Source organism: Pyrgilauda ruficollis, unplaced genomic scaffold, assembly GCF_017590135.1.
Source record: "Pyrgilauda ruficollis isolate IOZ18807 unplaced genomic scaffold, ASM1759013v1 scaffold30, whole genome shotgun sequence".
Classification (NCBI taxonomy): domain Eukaryota; kingdom Metazoa; phylum Chordata; class Aves; order Passeriformes; family Passeridae; genus Pyrgilauda; species Pyrgilauda ruficollis.
The window spans coordinates 5,472,267-5,485,213 of NW_024524378.1; the positions used below are offsets into that span (position 1 = coordinate 5,472,267).

A 12,947-nucleotide genomic window follows, 5' to 3' on the forward strand; every position below is an offset into this window, starting at 1 on the left:
GTTTTAATTTTGCCAAGTGGGGCAGTAAATTCTCACCCTATTATGGCATTAAAATGCCTCTCTGTCATACAGTACTTTTAACAGAAAACTTAATTTCCACACTGGTTTGCTCATGCCAAGTTTCAGGGTATGTTCCAGAGTTTTGTGTACTGTACTGCTGCTTGTCATGTTGCATCTGGTTTATTAATCAATGAAAGACTTAAATTATTTGCCCTGCTCTTTGTTCATGCATCTCTTCTTGCACCTGATCCACCTGTGCTTTTTGCTGACTGATTGTGCATTTTATTGTCTTGTTCTGAGCTTCTGCTTGGCTCATCAAAAATGTACTCCTTATTGGACCTTGATTGCCAGTTTTTCTATCATATTATTAGTATGAGGGTTGTTATTTGTGTGTGTACCCTGAATATTTTATACTATCAGCATTTAAATAATTTTATAAGGTGGTTTTGGAACTACAGTTTTCACCTCTCTGTTATGAAGAGTTCTCTTCTCAGTAAATAGTACATACTTTTTTGTCATCTAATTAATTTCCTTTTTCTTAAAAAAAGGTTATTTTTATGAAGTTTTAAGGTGTACAACTTTCTAACTGTCTAAATTTTTGATATTAACATAAAGGCATGAAAGTTACAGCAACAGCCTGATTAGTATTTTGTTGATTGTTTTTTTCAGGAAATGTATGAGGTTGCCAAGAAGCTTTGCTCCTTTTGTGAAGGTCTTGTACATGATGAACATCTTCAGCATCAAGGCTGGGCTGCCATCATGGCCAACTTGGAAGATTGTACATACTCTTACCAAAAGCTGCTTTTCAAGTTTGAAAATGTGTATTCAAGCTATTTGCAGTCCATAGATGATATCAAATTGAAACTTACACAGTAGGTTTGCTGTTAAATTCATTCTCCCTCTCCATATTTACTTGATTTTAAACTTAGTTTTTACAGTGTTTTATGTCTAGTGCTTATTCTGATTAATCAAGCATGTCTTTGATTGTGTGTCATGGAGAACATTCTTTTTGTTCTGTGCTAGTGACTTTTTTAAACTGACATTTTTCCTTGTATTTGTCAGCAGAAAGAAACCTGTATTGAATTATGTGGAAGATAAGCTTGTTAATGAACAGCTGCTTAAGAGCTGGAGTCATTCCAAATGTGCACTACAAAAAGCTGGATAACAAATTTAGATGTTAACATTTTTAAATACCTATTTACACTTTTGAATTAATTGTTTTTTTAATAACTTGAACTGATATTTAGAATTAAAATACGTGTTGAAAGTATGAAGTCATAGCACAAACTTTGAATGAATTTATATACCTTTGAAAGGGATGGGGGACGTTTATGTAGATATATATATATATCTAGTGTATGTTTATGAGTCTGTACTTGTGTTCTGCAAACTCTGGGTGTTACTCCAAAGAAAACCTTTTACATCTTTGTAGCCACTTTAGTATTATGGCATTTCTATGAGTGCTTTGCTTAATAGAATATAAATGGATATTGGATCCTTAAAAAAATAAACCATAAATATGTTTTGTCTTTAAAAAAAAAAAAGTTTAGCTTCATAGCTTTTACCAAATAGAATCTATTCAAACTCTGCAGAAGTAGTCAGAGAACACTCAAAGCTCTGATAAGAATTGTTGATATCCATGAAAACAGGAAACATAAGTCCCAGTTGTGCATTTAAACAAAGAAGTAAGTGGGTGTCTCTGTTTATCACTTTTTTCATTCAATATAAGCTTGGAGGTGTAGAAGATACCATATTCAGCATTGGAAGAGGGCAAAAACTTTGACTTCTTTAGCTGTCTTTCCATGATGTTGGTATTCAGCACAGAAATTTTAAAGGGTAGTAGCAAAGTAATTTCAAAATCTGCCTCAATTCTAAAGTGAATAGCAGTTCATATTGTGGGTGATTTTCATCTAAGATTTTGTATCATGTTGGCTTCTGGGTACTGATGGGTTTTTTCTTTTCACTTTTTGAAAAAAAGCTTGGGTTCTGCTGTTTCTATCATGGCCAAGATACCACTGCTGGAGTGCCTAACAAGACATAGTTACAGAGAGTGTTTAGGAAGACTGGAGTCTTCACCTGAACATGGAGGAGCAGAAAGTGAAGAAACTGAGGATGGGAAATCTCCTGAATTGGTGCTTTATCCTGATGTATCTAAAGTGAACAGTAAATCAATGTTAGCATCATTTTGCAAGTCAGTTGAACATTCAGCTTTGGAAGGCACAGATCCTGAAAATGTAAAAGATGATAAGGAATCTGGTCAAAATGCTACTGTCCAGGACAATGAAATGTCGGTAGAATTGAAAAATGATGATCAGCCTTCCTTCAATGTGTCTTTGTTAGACTGGATAAATGGTCAAGATAGACCTAATGATGTTGAATCCCTGGTCAGAAAATGTTTTGATTCCATGAGCAGGGTAAGTTAATGATTTTTTTTTAAATCAAATTGCATTACATTGAAGGCTGCAGCTTTTTTTTTTTTTCCCATATGCAGGTGCTTTTGAAGTGACTGACTCAACTCTTTTGTGCCTTGTTTCTCGGATAACTTTGTGAATGAAAACCAGAACAGAGACTGGGGAGGGATAAGTGTGGGGAAAGTGTTTTATGAGTTTGAATGTTAAGAATTTGATCTTTAGGAAGATACATAATTTTACATGGATTATATGAATGTATGTTATCTTGCTTTTTCAAATAGCCATTTCTTTTGGAAAGCCAAAAGCTTCTTGTAGTGTATAAGCAAAGTTACACTACTATGATTTCTTTGCCTTTTTCATGGAAACTACATTTACAATAAAAACAAAAATTTTTCTGGACCAAAATCAATGTTCTTTGAGCTCAAAATAGTTAAGCCTTTATTAAAATATAGAAAAAAATTATATGGTTAATTGGGATAGATTTATAAATCTATGTCTCAGCCTTCTTTATTAGCTGATACAGAGGTGCTCAGAAGGGCCCAGTCGGTCAGTTTGTATTTCTGCTGCTGGAAGAATACAATAGTGCTCACTTTACTTTCAAAATTAATATTTTAATCAGTGAGCATTATAACCTTTTAAAATTCTTTTGCCTATAATTTTCCTTCTCTCTTTGCTTTCACTGTAGGTGATATTTCTTACATTGCCTAGCCTTGTTTGCACAGATATAATTCTACTATTACAACACAACATACATTGAGCAAAGAAAACAATTTCTGTTGTCTTTGACACTTTATTTCCCCTGTAAAGGAGGACTGGAAGACTGAATCAGTGATTTCTAAAACCCATCTGTTGTAGGGAACATCATGGTATGGTTGGTTCTGTACATTGATATTTTGATTCTGTCTTAAAATTAATTGGAGAATTTGGCTTAATTTTAAGGGATATCTAAGATTTTAGTAGTGCAGAAAAGGCTAAGGAAAAGATTGGACATTACAAGTTTGTTGTTTTCTTTAGCAAAAACAAGAATTGATTTTGTGTGCTAAAGACTTCCTATCTGCTGAAGTCTGAGCCAGTCCTCCATCCTGTTTTTTCAGTAATGCTATAAGATACTTTCTACTGTTGTAAAACAAGAGTAACAGAATCCACTACATGGGTTGAGAGATGATAAATTCAATTTCTATGTAATATTAACAGAACACAGATGTGTTCTAAAAATTCTAAAAATCAGTATTTGAAGATATGGATATTAAACAACTGTTTCTAAATAAATTACAATGTTCCAAAAGACACAAAAATGCTAAGAATACTTTTGCTGAGTATATACTCTACCTTTTTTGATCAGCATGTAGTCTTAGCTGACATATATCACATGTTTTAGAGGCGCTGTCTTGTTCTTGTCTTTTCTATCCTTGCCTTATCTAAGATTAGGCAGAAATCCTTTATTTTGATTATTGTAATTGTTTTGTAACTGCAGTCAGTTTTTATGGGAAAAAATTGTGCTTGAATTTGCAAAAAATGCAGTTCCTTTTTGTATTTGTGGCATAAGCAGAATTGGCAGGTAGGGAGGGTGCTTCAGTCTGAGTATTTTGGCCACCACCAGAGAAGTTGTGATTGATCACTCCTGATCCATTTTGGTTCACAAAAAACCCCCAGAGTTTTGAAGTAATGTGTTCCTGATTCTCCTTAGGAAAACATTTATTTACTCTGTTTTGATAGCAATACAGACAAAGCATTGAATCTTTGCTTACCATGGATTGAAAATTAGTTGAAAACAGAAGTAGCCTGCAGCTGAAAAGGAAAAGAAAATCCTAAATAAATATTTTGCCACATAATTTTTCTTCTAATATTCATTTGAGGTGACCCTTTAATATAAAAGTACAGAATAATAGAATAAAATGGTGCTAACTTTTTAAATTGTTTTGCCTGCATTGTTCCCATGCCTTTCCTTCTTGGAAATATGAACCATACAAAAGGTTTGTGATTGAAATTCTTATTTCAAAAACTGAATTCAGGTAAGATTTTCCCAAAAGCTTAAAGCACAAGAGTAAGGGGTTTAGACATTTGGTACTGGTAGTCTTGAGATAATTGGTGTGTTGCACAGAGTGCTGCTAAGTTTCTGATGGTTCTAGCCTCTAGATGTTTTTACAAAATGGCACTTCTAATTACAGAAACTTTGGCTGCAGTAAAAGCACTGGGTAAGTAGGAGCTAATCAGATGTTTTTGTCAAGGGCTGTTGTAGCCACTTAAGTAAGAGGCTAGAAATGGAAGATACTTTTAAGTGATGACAAGAGCAGTAGTATTTACCACTGAAAGTGGAGATGGATTCTACAGAGGCAGTTAGGATAAAGATGGGATGAAAAGAGTGGATGGTGGAAATAGGTAAGAAAAGAATGAGAGGAATAGCCATTCTTTGTAAAAAAATATAAAGCACCATTAGTTTAAGAACGTAAAAAGAAAAAAAACTACTATATTGTTCTTTAGTATTTTATTTTTTAAGAAACTCTTGTGGATGCTGCAGTGGACTAATTCAGGATCTCTTAGGGAGTAATCCTGAATAGGATGGCAGTGGAGATGATCCTGTAAAATCAATCTGGTTAAATACTTCTGTTACTGTTTCTTGAAAATGGACAAGTGACTTGAGAAAAGAGAAAGATTCAAAGGACATCACATATGAAAAGTTAACTTTTGTTTTCAGAGAGTTTGGATGTATTTTGTCACATTAATAATTTATTGTTTATTCTTAGGAGTTCTGTGCTTTTACTAGGTTTTGGTACTTTCCCATGAAGTTCTTGCTTGGCTGGAAATACTTCTTTTTTTCTCGGATATTATGAAACAACTTCAAAAATGTGTTTCTGTTAGGAAAAAAACCCTCTAGCTAAAAGTATGACAAATATGCTGTTTTTCCATGGGGTCTTTTCCAGTTGTTTAGAAATTATCTGCTTTTTTAAGTAGTCAATTAAAACACTCATCTAGTGGGGAAAGATTTGCAGTTCTTGCATCTTTTTGTGACTATCCTCCCTTCTGCACTTTCCATTGAGCCACATTTATGATTGGTTTTTATTGTAGCTGTAAGGGCTTTGTCGCAGGTCAGACTGTCCATTAGCTACAGCTAAGCACCTCTTCCTCCTGCAGCTCGCCATGTCCAATCGACCAGTGTCCCTTCCCTTTATAAGGATCCAGATTGCTCTGATGGTCTGGTTGCAATACTTCAGAAAAATTCATGCTGTGATATAGAATGCACAGACTCATTTACTCTGAATTCTGAAACAGATGATAGATGTAGTCATACATTAGATTAAAAAAAAGGAAAATATATGAGGTTAAAAAACTTCATTTAACTAACTTAAATCACCTTTCAGTGTGTCAAATACTAATGAATTTCTTTTTTTTTAGCTTGATCCAAGGATCATCCAACCCTTTCTGGCAGAATGTCGCCAAACTATCGCCAAACTAGATAATCAGAACATGAAGGCTATTAAAGGTCTTGAGGATAGACTCTATGCATTGGACCAGATGATAGCAAGCTGTAGCAGACTGGTGAATGAACAGAAAGAACTTGCTCAGGTAATACACAGTTGTGTGTGCAACATGGAAAGATGGTAGGCTTTTGATATGTGTATGCTATTAAAGTTACTATGAATCAATTGCATGTCTTTATGCAAGATAGTTTTCAACATATCACACTGGAGTTAGTCAATAAGGTGCTATTTCATAATAATTTGACATTTAAATATTAGTAGTTTTTACATCTTGTTGTCATGTTTTCATGTGGTTTAAAGCTACAGCTGAAAAATCAGAACTTTAATTAGAGATACGTAATAAGAGTTAAATAGATCAGTTTTAATTTTGAAGAGAGATATTGAATCCTTTGTGATTTATCACTCAGTGATACAGGATCAGGGAATAGGTTAAGGGTTGATCATCAGTATTGTAGTAAGGAGAAAAAGTACTATGCCTTCACTGGACAGTGTCGTTTTATGTGATAAGAAATTTAGTTAAAGACTACTTTAAATATAAAATATGTAGCTCCTATTTTTAACAAACAGTTCACTATCGTATGAAAGTTACTTTATTAAATACAGTTTCTTTAAAGAGCTTCAGTTAACTTGGTAATTAGGATTGTCCTTTAATATCTTGTTTGCTACTGAAAGTAAATCAAAGTCTGTTTGGCAATACATGACCGTGTTCAGGCTTTCACCGTGACCTTGGAGTTGCAACTCTGAAAAAAGGCGTGAGTTTCTTTCTCCTGCTTACACACTGATACAGTATTAGTAGGGATAAATGAACAATCTTGCCTCCCTATTTAGAGGGAGGTTGGAGGCCCCTTTTGAGGAGGGCAGTGCTGGGCTGAAAGTTGGGTAGGACCATGTTCCCTGTTGCCTCTTTGGTCTGGTATGTGAAGGTGGATACAACAATTACTTCTGGCATCATTATATAAAAGTGGAGCCTGTCTCCAAATAAATTCAATGAGTAAGTTTAGAAGCAAATGTTAAATCTCAGTCTCGTGGTCTTTATATTGTAGGCCAGTGCTAAACTTAAGTGAATTTAGCATGATGGCTAAGCTAATTTTCCCATCCCTGTGCTTAGTTGCCCTGTATTGTGAGTGGTGCTTTTAGCTGTTTTTTCCTTCTTCACTTGGATGAAGAGCCTACCTCAAGTTTATGAATCTCACTTTAGAGTAAGAAGCGTTACAGTCAGCTGGAAAGAGATTTTGTCACCTTGTTTAAATGCTACTGTAAATTTAGAATTTATGCTTTTTTAAGACTTGGCAGAGACTTCAGCTTTCAAACCTTCATCCTTGCCATTTCCTTTTATAAACTGTCTATTCCTTTACTTATGATGTAAGTGTACACTTTGCATGCAAATAAGATGTGTGGCTCTTGATATTGGCTCTTGAGAATAATTGGTTTCATGTGGGAATTTCTTTATGCAAGAAATATAAATTCTTTAGCCCACAGTAGTACTGAACATGCTCTAAGTTGGTGTTTAATCTTTCAAATGCCAGAAGTTGGGAAGAAGGTTCTTAGCAGATGTTAGAATGATGGTTGATCCCCTCCATCCTCGTAGCTATGTTTCTGCTGATTAAGTTTTGTGGTCTTTCACTGGTGGGTGTTGGTTGTGTGAAGTTCTATTAGGGTTGTGTCGTAAGCTATTTTGTAGGGAAATACGGAATAAAATTAATTTGGACTGGATTATGGGACTGAAAGAAAGCAACTCTGATACTTGCTTTTTTCATGTATCATTCTGTTGTACATACCAATGGTTACAGTAAGTTTGTTAAAATTCTTTCATTCTTAGAGATGTGTCACTTTTACACTTTTTGATTGTCACAAAGCTTGTGTAACAAATGTCTCTCTTCCTCTAGGGATTTTTGGCTAATCAGAAGAGAGCTGAGAACTTGAAAGATCCTTCTGTGCTGCCTGATTTGTGTTTGAGTCATGCAAATCAGCTGATGATTATGTTAACTAATCACAGAAAACTGTTAGATATTAAACAGAAATGTACCACTGCCAAACAGGAGCTTGCAAATAATCTGCAAGTCAGACTGAAGTAAGTTAAAGCTTCACAACTTTATAGTACTTCCATTTGCAGCAAGGCTGTTTAAGGAATGTGTGCCTGAAGGAAATCATTACTATGAAAAGATCAAGAGTGCAAATGTTGTAGTGTCTTTGTTAGTATATATTCCTAATTGCTTTCTGTTAGTATATATTCCTGATTGCTTGATGTTGACTTGTTTGTATTTGTTGTTTCACTTTTGCTTCAATTCTGATAATAAAAGCAGTTTTATATGTTTTTTCTTACTTGTGGGATATACCTCCACCTTAAGTATTTTCTGGTGGCAAAGTTGCTGTAATGTTTATCCTCAAGCACACTAGTTGATCACCTTCCCAATAGTTATCCTGTGGTTTAGTTATATTGGTGTCTGTGCTTGAAATTTTTCTACTGATTGTATGATTAAGGGAATTGGAAGATGTGGTTACAAGATGTGAGAATTTGTTACAGGGGCTGTTGCTTGTAGTGCGTGAGTACATTGTGTGGGCTTTCCAAACAGTGTTGTGTTCTTATTTCTTTGACAGCATTCTAACCTTTAATACCTGTTGCTAAAGCTTTCCAATAAGTATTTTTAAGATCTATAAACAAAAAGTAGTCTTTTTTTTTTTTCTCAGTATATATCGGCTTTTTTAAATTCTACTGGAGAAAGTTGCATTAGTACTACTCCTAAGGTTATTTATGCTAATAACTTGAATGTCTTACCAAGACATTCAAAACCAATGACTTAACTCAAATGGAGGTAGATGTCCATTTTTGATCACTGATATGGATATTCTGTTGTGAGAAATTAATAGGAAACTGCAAGGTGACCACTGAATTTTGAACAGCTTGGTACTTCCAGTTAGCCTGTTGTTGTTCCATGTGAAATGATGTCATTGCTCCTTTCATCCAGACATGTTGCTGATCTAATTTAAATGAAAAAAATATTGCCAAGATGTGATCTTCTAAAGTGTAATATGCTTTTGTAGGTGGTGTTGTTTTGTAATGCTTCATGCTGACCAAGATGGAGAGAAACTACAAGCACTGCTTCGTCTTGTAACAGAGCTTCTAGAAAGGGTCAAAGTTGTCGAGGCTCTCAGCACTGTTCCTCAGATGTACTGTTTAGCTGTTGTTGAAGTTGTGAGGAGAAAAATGTTCATAAAACACTACAGGGAGGTAAGTAAAAAAAAAACTTTGAGACCAATCCTTTGTATCAGCATATAAATTAACAAGTAACTATGTATTTTTCCTTTTCACAGTGGGCGGGTGCTTTGATAAAAGATGGGAAACATCTATATGAAGCTGAAAAGGCAAAAAGGGAATCTTTTGGTAAACTCTTTAGTAAGTACTTTCTCTTCTGTGAAGTTAAATTGTGTTAAAGTATATCTCTTGTCTTTGTAATTAAAATAATTTTCATTATATTCTAATTTCAAGACCTGAAAATTTTCTTTTACTTAAATAGGAAGTTCATGCTGGTCCTATTACAAAGAAAATATTTTTCCATTGATCAAAACAATTAACTATTTCATATAGATTATCCAAAATAATGTGAAAGCTGTGAAATGCTTGTAAAATATACAGTTTCTCATTATCACACTTAAATGCAGTTTGTGCTTAAAACATGCCTTGTGAGCTTTATTTTCTTTTAAATAACACTTCTAAAACCGTTACTGAGTATTTGAGTACTGCTATGACTTCCTCTATACTACTCCAGAAAAATCTAAGAACTAAGACCCATATCCAAAGACCTTCACCAGAAGTTTTAAAAACAAAATTAAAAATAAAGATTCTACTAAAATAATTTTGATAACTTTTTCTGCAAAGTCTGCCACTTGTGTTCTGAATGGACAGCTAAAATAAAAAAATTGAGTGAAAGTTTATCAAATTTTTCTGGAACGGAGATGAGGAAGATTACTGAAAATTTCAAAAATAAGTTGATGCTTTTGCCTGTGTGTACATTAAGCAAAAAGAGACTTCTGTGAAGGGAGCTCTGCTTGAATGGTGGGTTTTGTCTGATGTTCTGTGGTCATTTGCAATTTTATGTAGACATCAATATAAGTAGCAATGCTTCCAAATGTATTTTATCTATTAAACTGCAATAACTTCAGTTGATTTCTTTTGAGATGTTGTATTTCTTCCTTTAAAGAAGGTGTTTGGGTTTTTTCTTCAGGGAAGTCCTTTCTAAGGAATCGTTTGTTTAGAGGACTTGACTCCTGGCCTCCATCCTTTTGTGTATGTACTCATATCTTTGGTTTTATTTAATTTCTATGTAGTTTCATAAATTAAAAACCTGGGCTATTCATTGAAGCTATATGTCTTTTGCATTGCTGTGACACATGAAGAAGCTGGGAGCTAGTGTTCTCTGCCATTTCAAGTGACCTATATTAACATTGGTTTGTAACTTAGAGTGCAGTGGGAGATGAAATGTCAGCTCTCCTTTTTAGCAGGGCAGTCCTTTTTTAGTCTGTGGTATTGAAAAAAAAATCATCTTAATGATCAGAAAAAAGAAGCCAGGAGGAATAATTTGATCATCTAATTGTCTTTTGAATAATAGAGCAATAAAATTAATTGGATGGTAAAAGCAAATAAAAGTTTTCCATGTAATCACTGGATGAGTGGAAAGGAATTTTTGCCTCTTAATTGGCTGATAACATGAGTGCATTGTAATTAAGCACTGTCTGTTACCTTTGATTTCATACAGCTTGGTTAATTGAAGTAAGCTAACTCCCTGATTCTAATGTTGCCATCTCACTTTGCCTGTTTAACCTTTTCAGCTTCTCCTTTTTAGCTTTTTTTTTATTTAAAGGATACTTGGAAAATAAGAATGCTGCTCACTTCAATGTTTCAAATACTGAACTGAATTAATATTTGCATGTGTAGCAGCACAATAAGTAAAACTTAATGCCATCTCTTATCCCTTAACTTCTAAACACATCCATAATGTTTTTGAAGCTTGGTAATAGGGAGGAATTTGGACTAGATGCTCATTGTAGTTCCTTTGCAACTGGAATACTCCATTCTACTGCTGCCCAAGCGCTGTGGATAGTTAATCATGACAAGTGTAATGGTTGTTTTTTAGGGGCAAAGGACTAGACGTGGTTTCTTAAAAATTAAAAATCTTTTGAGTAAGAGATCAGTTTACTGCTAACTTTTCCATGTTATTTATTAAGCTCTTCTTAATCCTTCTTTAGTCATCTGATACTTGACAGCAATGTGTAAATTAAATGTCTTCTTTACAGACACGAAAACCTCGCAGATTTGACAGTGAGCTTCCAGATATCTCGTTGAGCGACTTGCAATTTTTGCAGTCTTTCTGTCCTTCAGAAGTTCAGCCATTACTCAGGTAAGGTACCTTTTTACACTTCATGTGTTACAGAAATAGCTTTCCCAGGAGTCCCATCCCCATCAGTTTTCCACCCCCTTAGGTCATTTTCTGTAAAGAACAAACAAGGATATTTTCTGATCTAATTGCCATTCTTAAGCAATGGGCTTCGCTGACTTAATGCAGATACACATACGTATTCAAGGTCTGATGGTTTGAACATACCTATTCTGTATCGAAACAGAAAGATCTGCCTCAGAGCTAAAAAGCAAAAAAAAATGCCATCAGTTCTATACTGAAATAAACTCATAACTATGTTTTGTCAGATCAGAATGAGTTTTGATACTTTTTTCTTTTGCTCTTTGTTGTGTGGTATTCTGTAGGAAATAAAATAAATGTCTTTAGCTCAGTATGAGATCACAGAGATCTCTTATATTCAATTACTGCTTTTTCTCCAATTTTATTAAACTGATTTTGCTAAAAAGTGTATTCTCTTAAGTGCCTCTGCTGTCAATGGAAATCCATCATTTTGAGTAGAAGCTCTATTTCTATGTTTCTTACTTCCCAACAGCGAGGCAGCATGCATATGTAGACAGGAAAGCTACTGGTTTGTCTCACAAGCAATTTATGGGATTAGTTCCTGATCTAGAAGTTGGAGATACCTTAGTGAAAAAGATGACTGTTAGTGTGAGCTTCCAAACTCAGAGAAGTCAAGGTGGAGAAATGCCAACCAAGATAATGGGCCAGAAATTGGTAGTAGGAAGTTGTATGTAAGGTTCTGCCTAGGAGGAGATCTGTCAGTATGACCACATTCTTATGTTGCATGTATCATCATCCTCTTCCTAAAAGAGATCTGCAGTTAGAGATTTGAGATTTGCTGTGATTCCTCTTTTTTTGTTTTTTGGGATTTTTGTTTTTGTTTGCTTGTTTTTGGGGTTTTTTAAAGCCCCGAAGCCAACAGTCCCACGAAGTTGGGATTGCATTTACAAAGGTAAATGTAAGACGAGGATGCTTCACTGCCATCTGTCAGGTCCACCAACAGTGTCAACCTAATACCTGTTATTGGTGCATAAGGCAGGAGCTGGATTGATTGCTTTTATTCACCTGTATTTTGGACTGACATTCTTTTTGATTCAGAATTCCTGGCTATCTTTATGGTAATGATGGTGGAGTTAACAAATGTAGTGAGCTTAGTCAGCATCACAGTGGATTTGTTGTAGGTAATTTTTTAGCTGATGTACCCTTTTAATTTCTCTTGTTCTGCTCCTTGGCTTGCTCCTCATTAATTTTCTGGGGAAAAAAGTGCAATTACATGATCTTATTCCTAATGTTTGCCTGATTTTTTAAATTTGTGAGACTTTTACAGTCTTCCTGGAGGTTTATACTGAGTTCAGGAAGAATTTTGCCCTGCTATTTGTCAGAAAACCAATCATTGACTTAAGATGTTTTATTTTGTTTGAATTGTAGTGACATAGCTTTCCACTTGATGGCAATAGAGGTGGGATTATGTCATTCCTCCTGATTTTTGGGCTCAGGGCTGAATTTGCTGAAAAATACAGAGGATAGTGGTGAACTTGCAACTCGTGTGGGCAAAAGCTGTCACACACCTCGGGTAGATGCTGATCTTCAGAAGAAACTAGAGAGCAGTACTTCGTTTGGTGTTTTCATTTAACATGGAAAGA

The 12,947-nt window shown here is 34.7% G+C and overlaps 1 protein-coding gene across 1 annotated transcript in view; it reads left to right on the forward strand.

The window, feature by feature from the left end:
* RB1CC1 (RB1 inducible coiled-coil 1) overlaps positions 1-12,947 on the forward strand; it is a 64,838-nt gene that overhangs the window by 27,237 nt on the left and 24,654 nt on the right. Inside the window, exons 6-13 of the mRNA XM_041473645.1 lie at positions 670-872; positions 1,979-2,414; positions 5,805-5,975; positions 7,777-7,961; positions 8,933-9,119; positions 9,203-9,284; positions 10,114-10,175; positions 11,183-11,286. Coding sequence (XP_041329579.1) covers positions 670-872; positions 1,979-2,414; positions 5,805-5,975; positions 7,777-7,961; positions 8,933-9,119; positions 9,203-9,284; positions 10,114-10,175; positions 11,183-11,286 — 1,430 coding nt within the window. The remainder of the gene's footprint in view (positions 1-669; positions 873-1,978; positions 2,415-5,804; positions 5,976-7,776; positions 7,962-8,932; positions 9,120-9,202; positions 9,285-10,113; positions 10,176-11,182; positions 11,287-12,947) is intronic.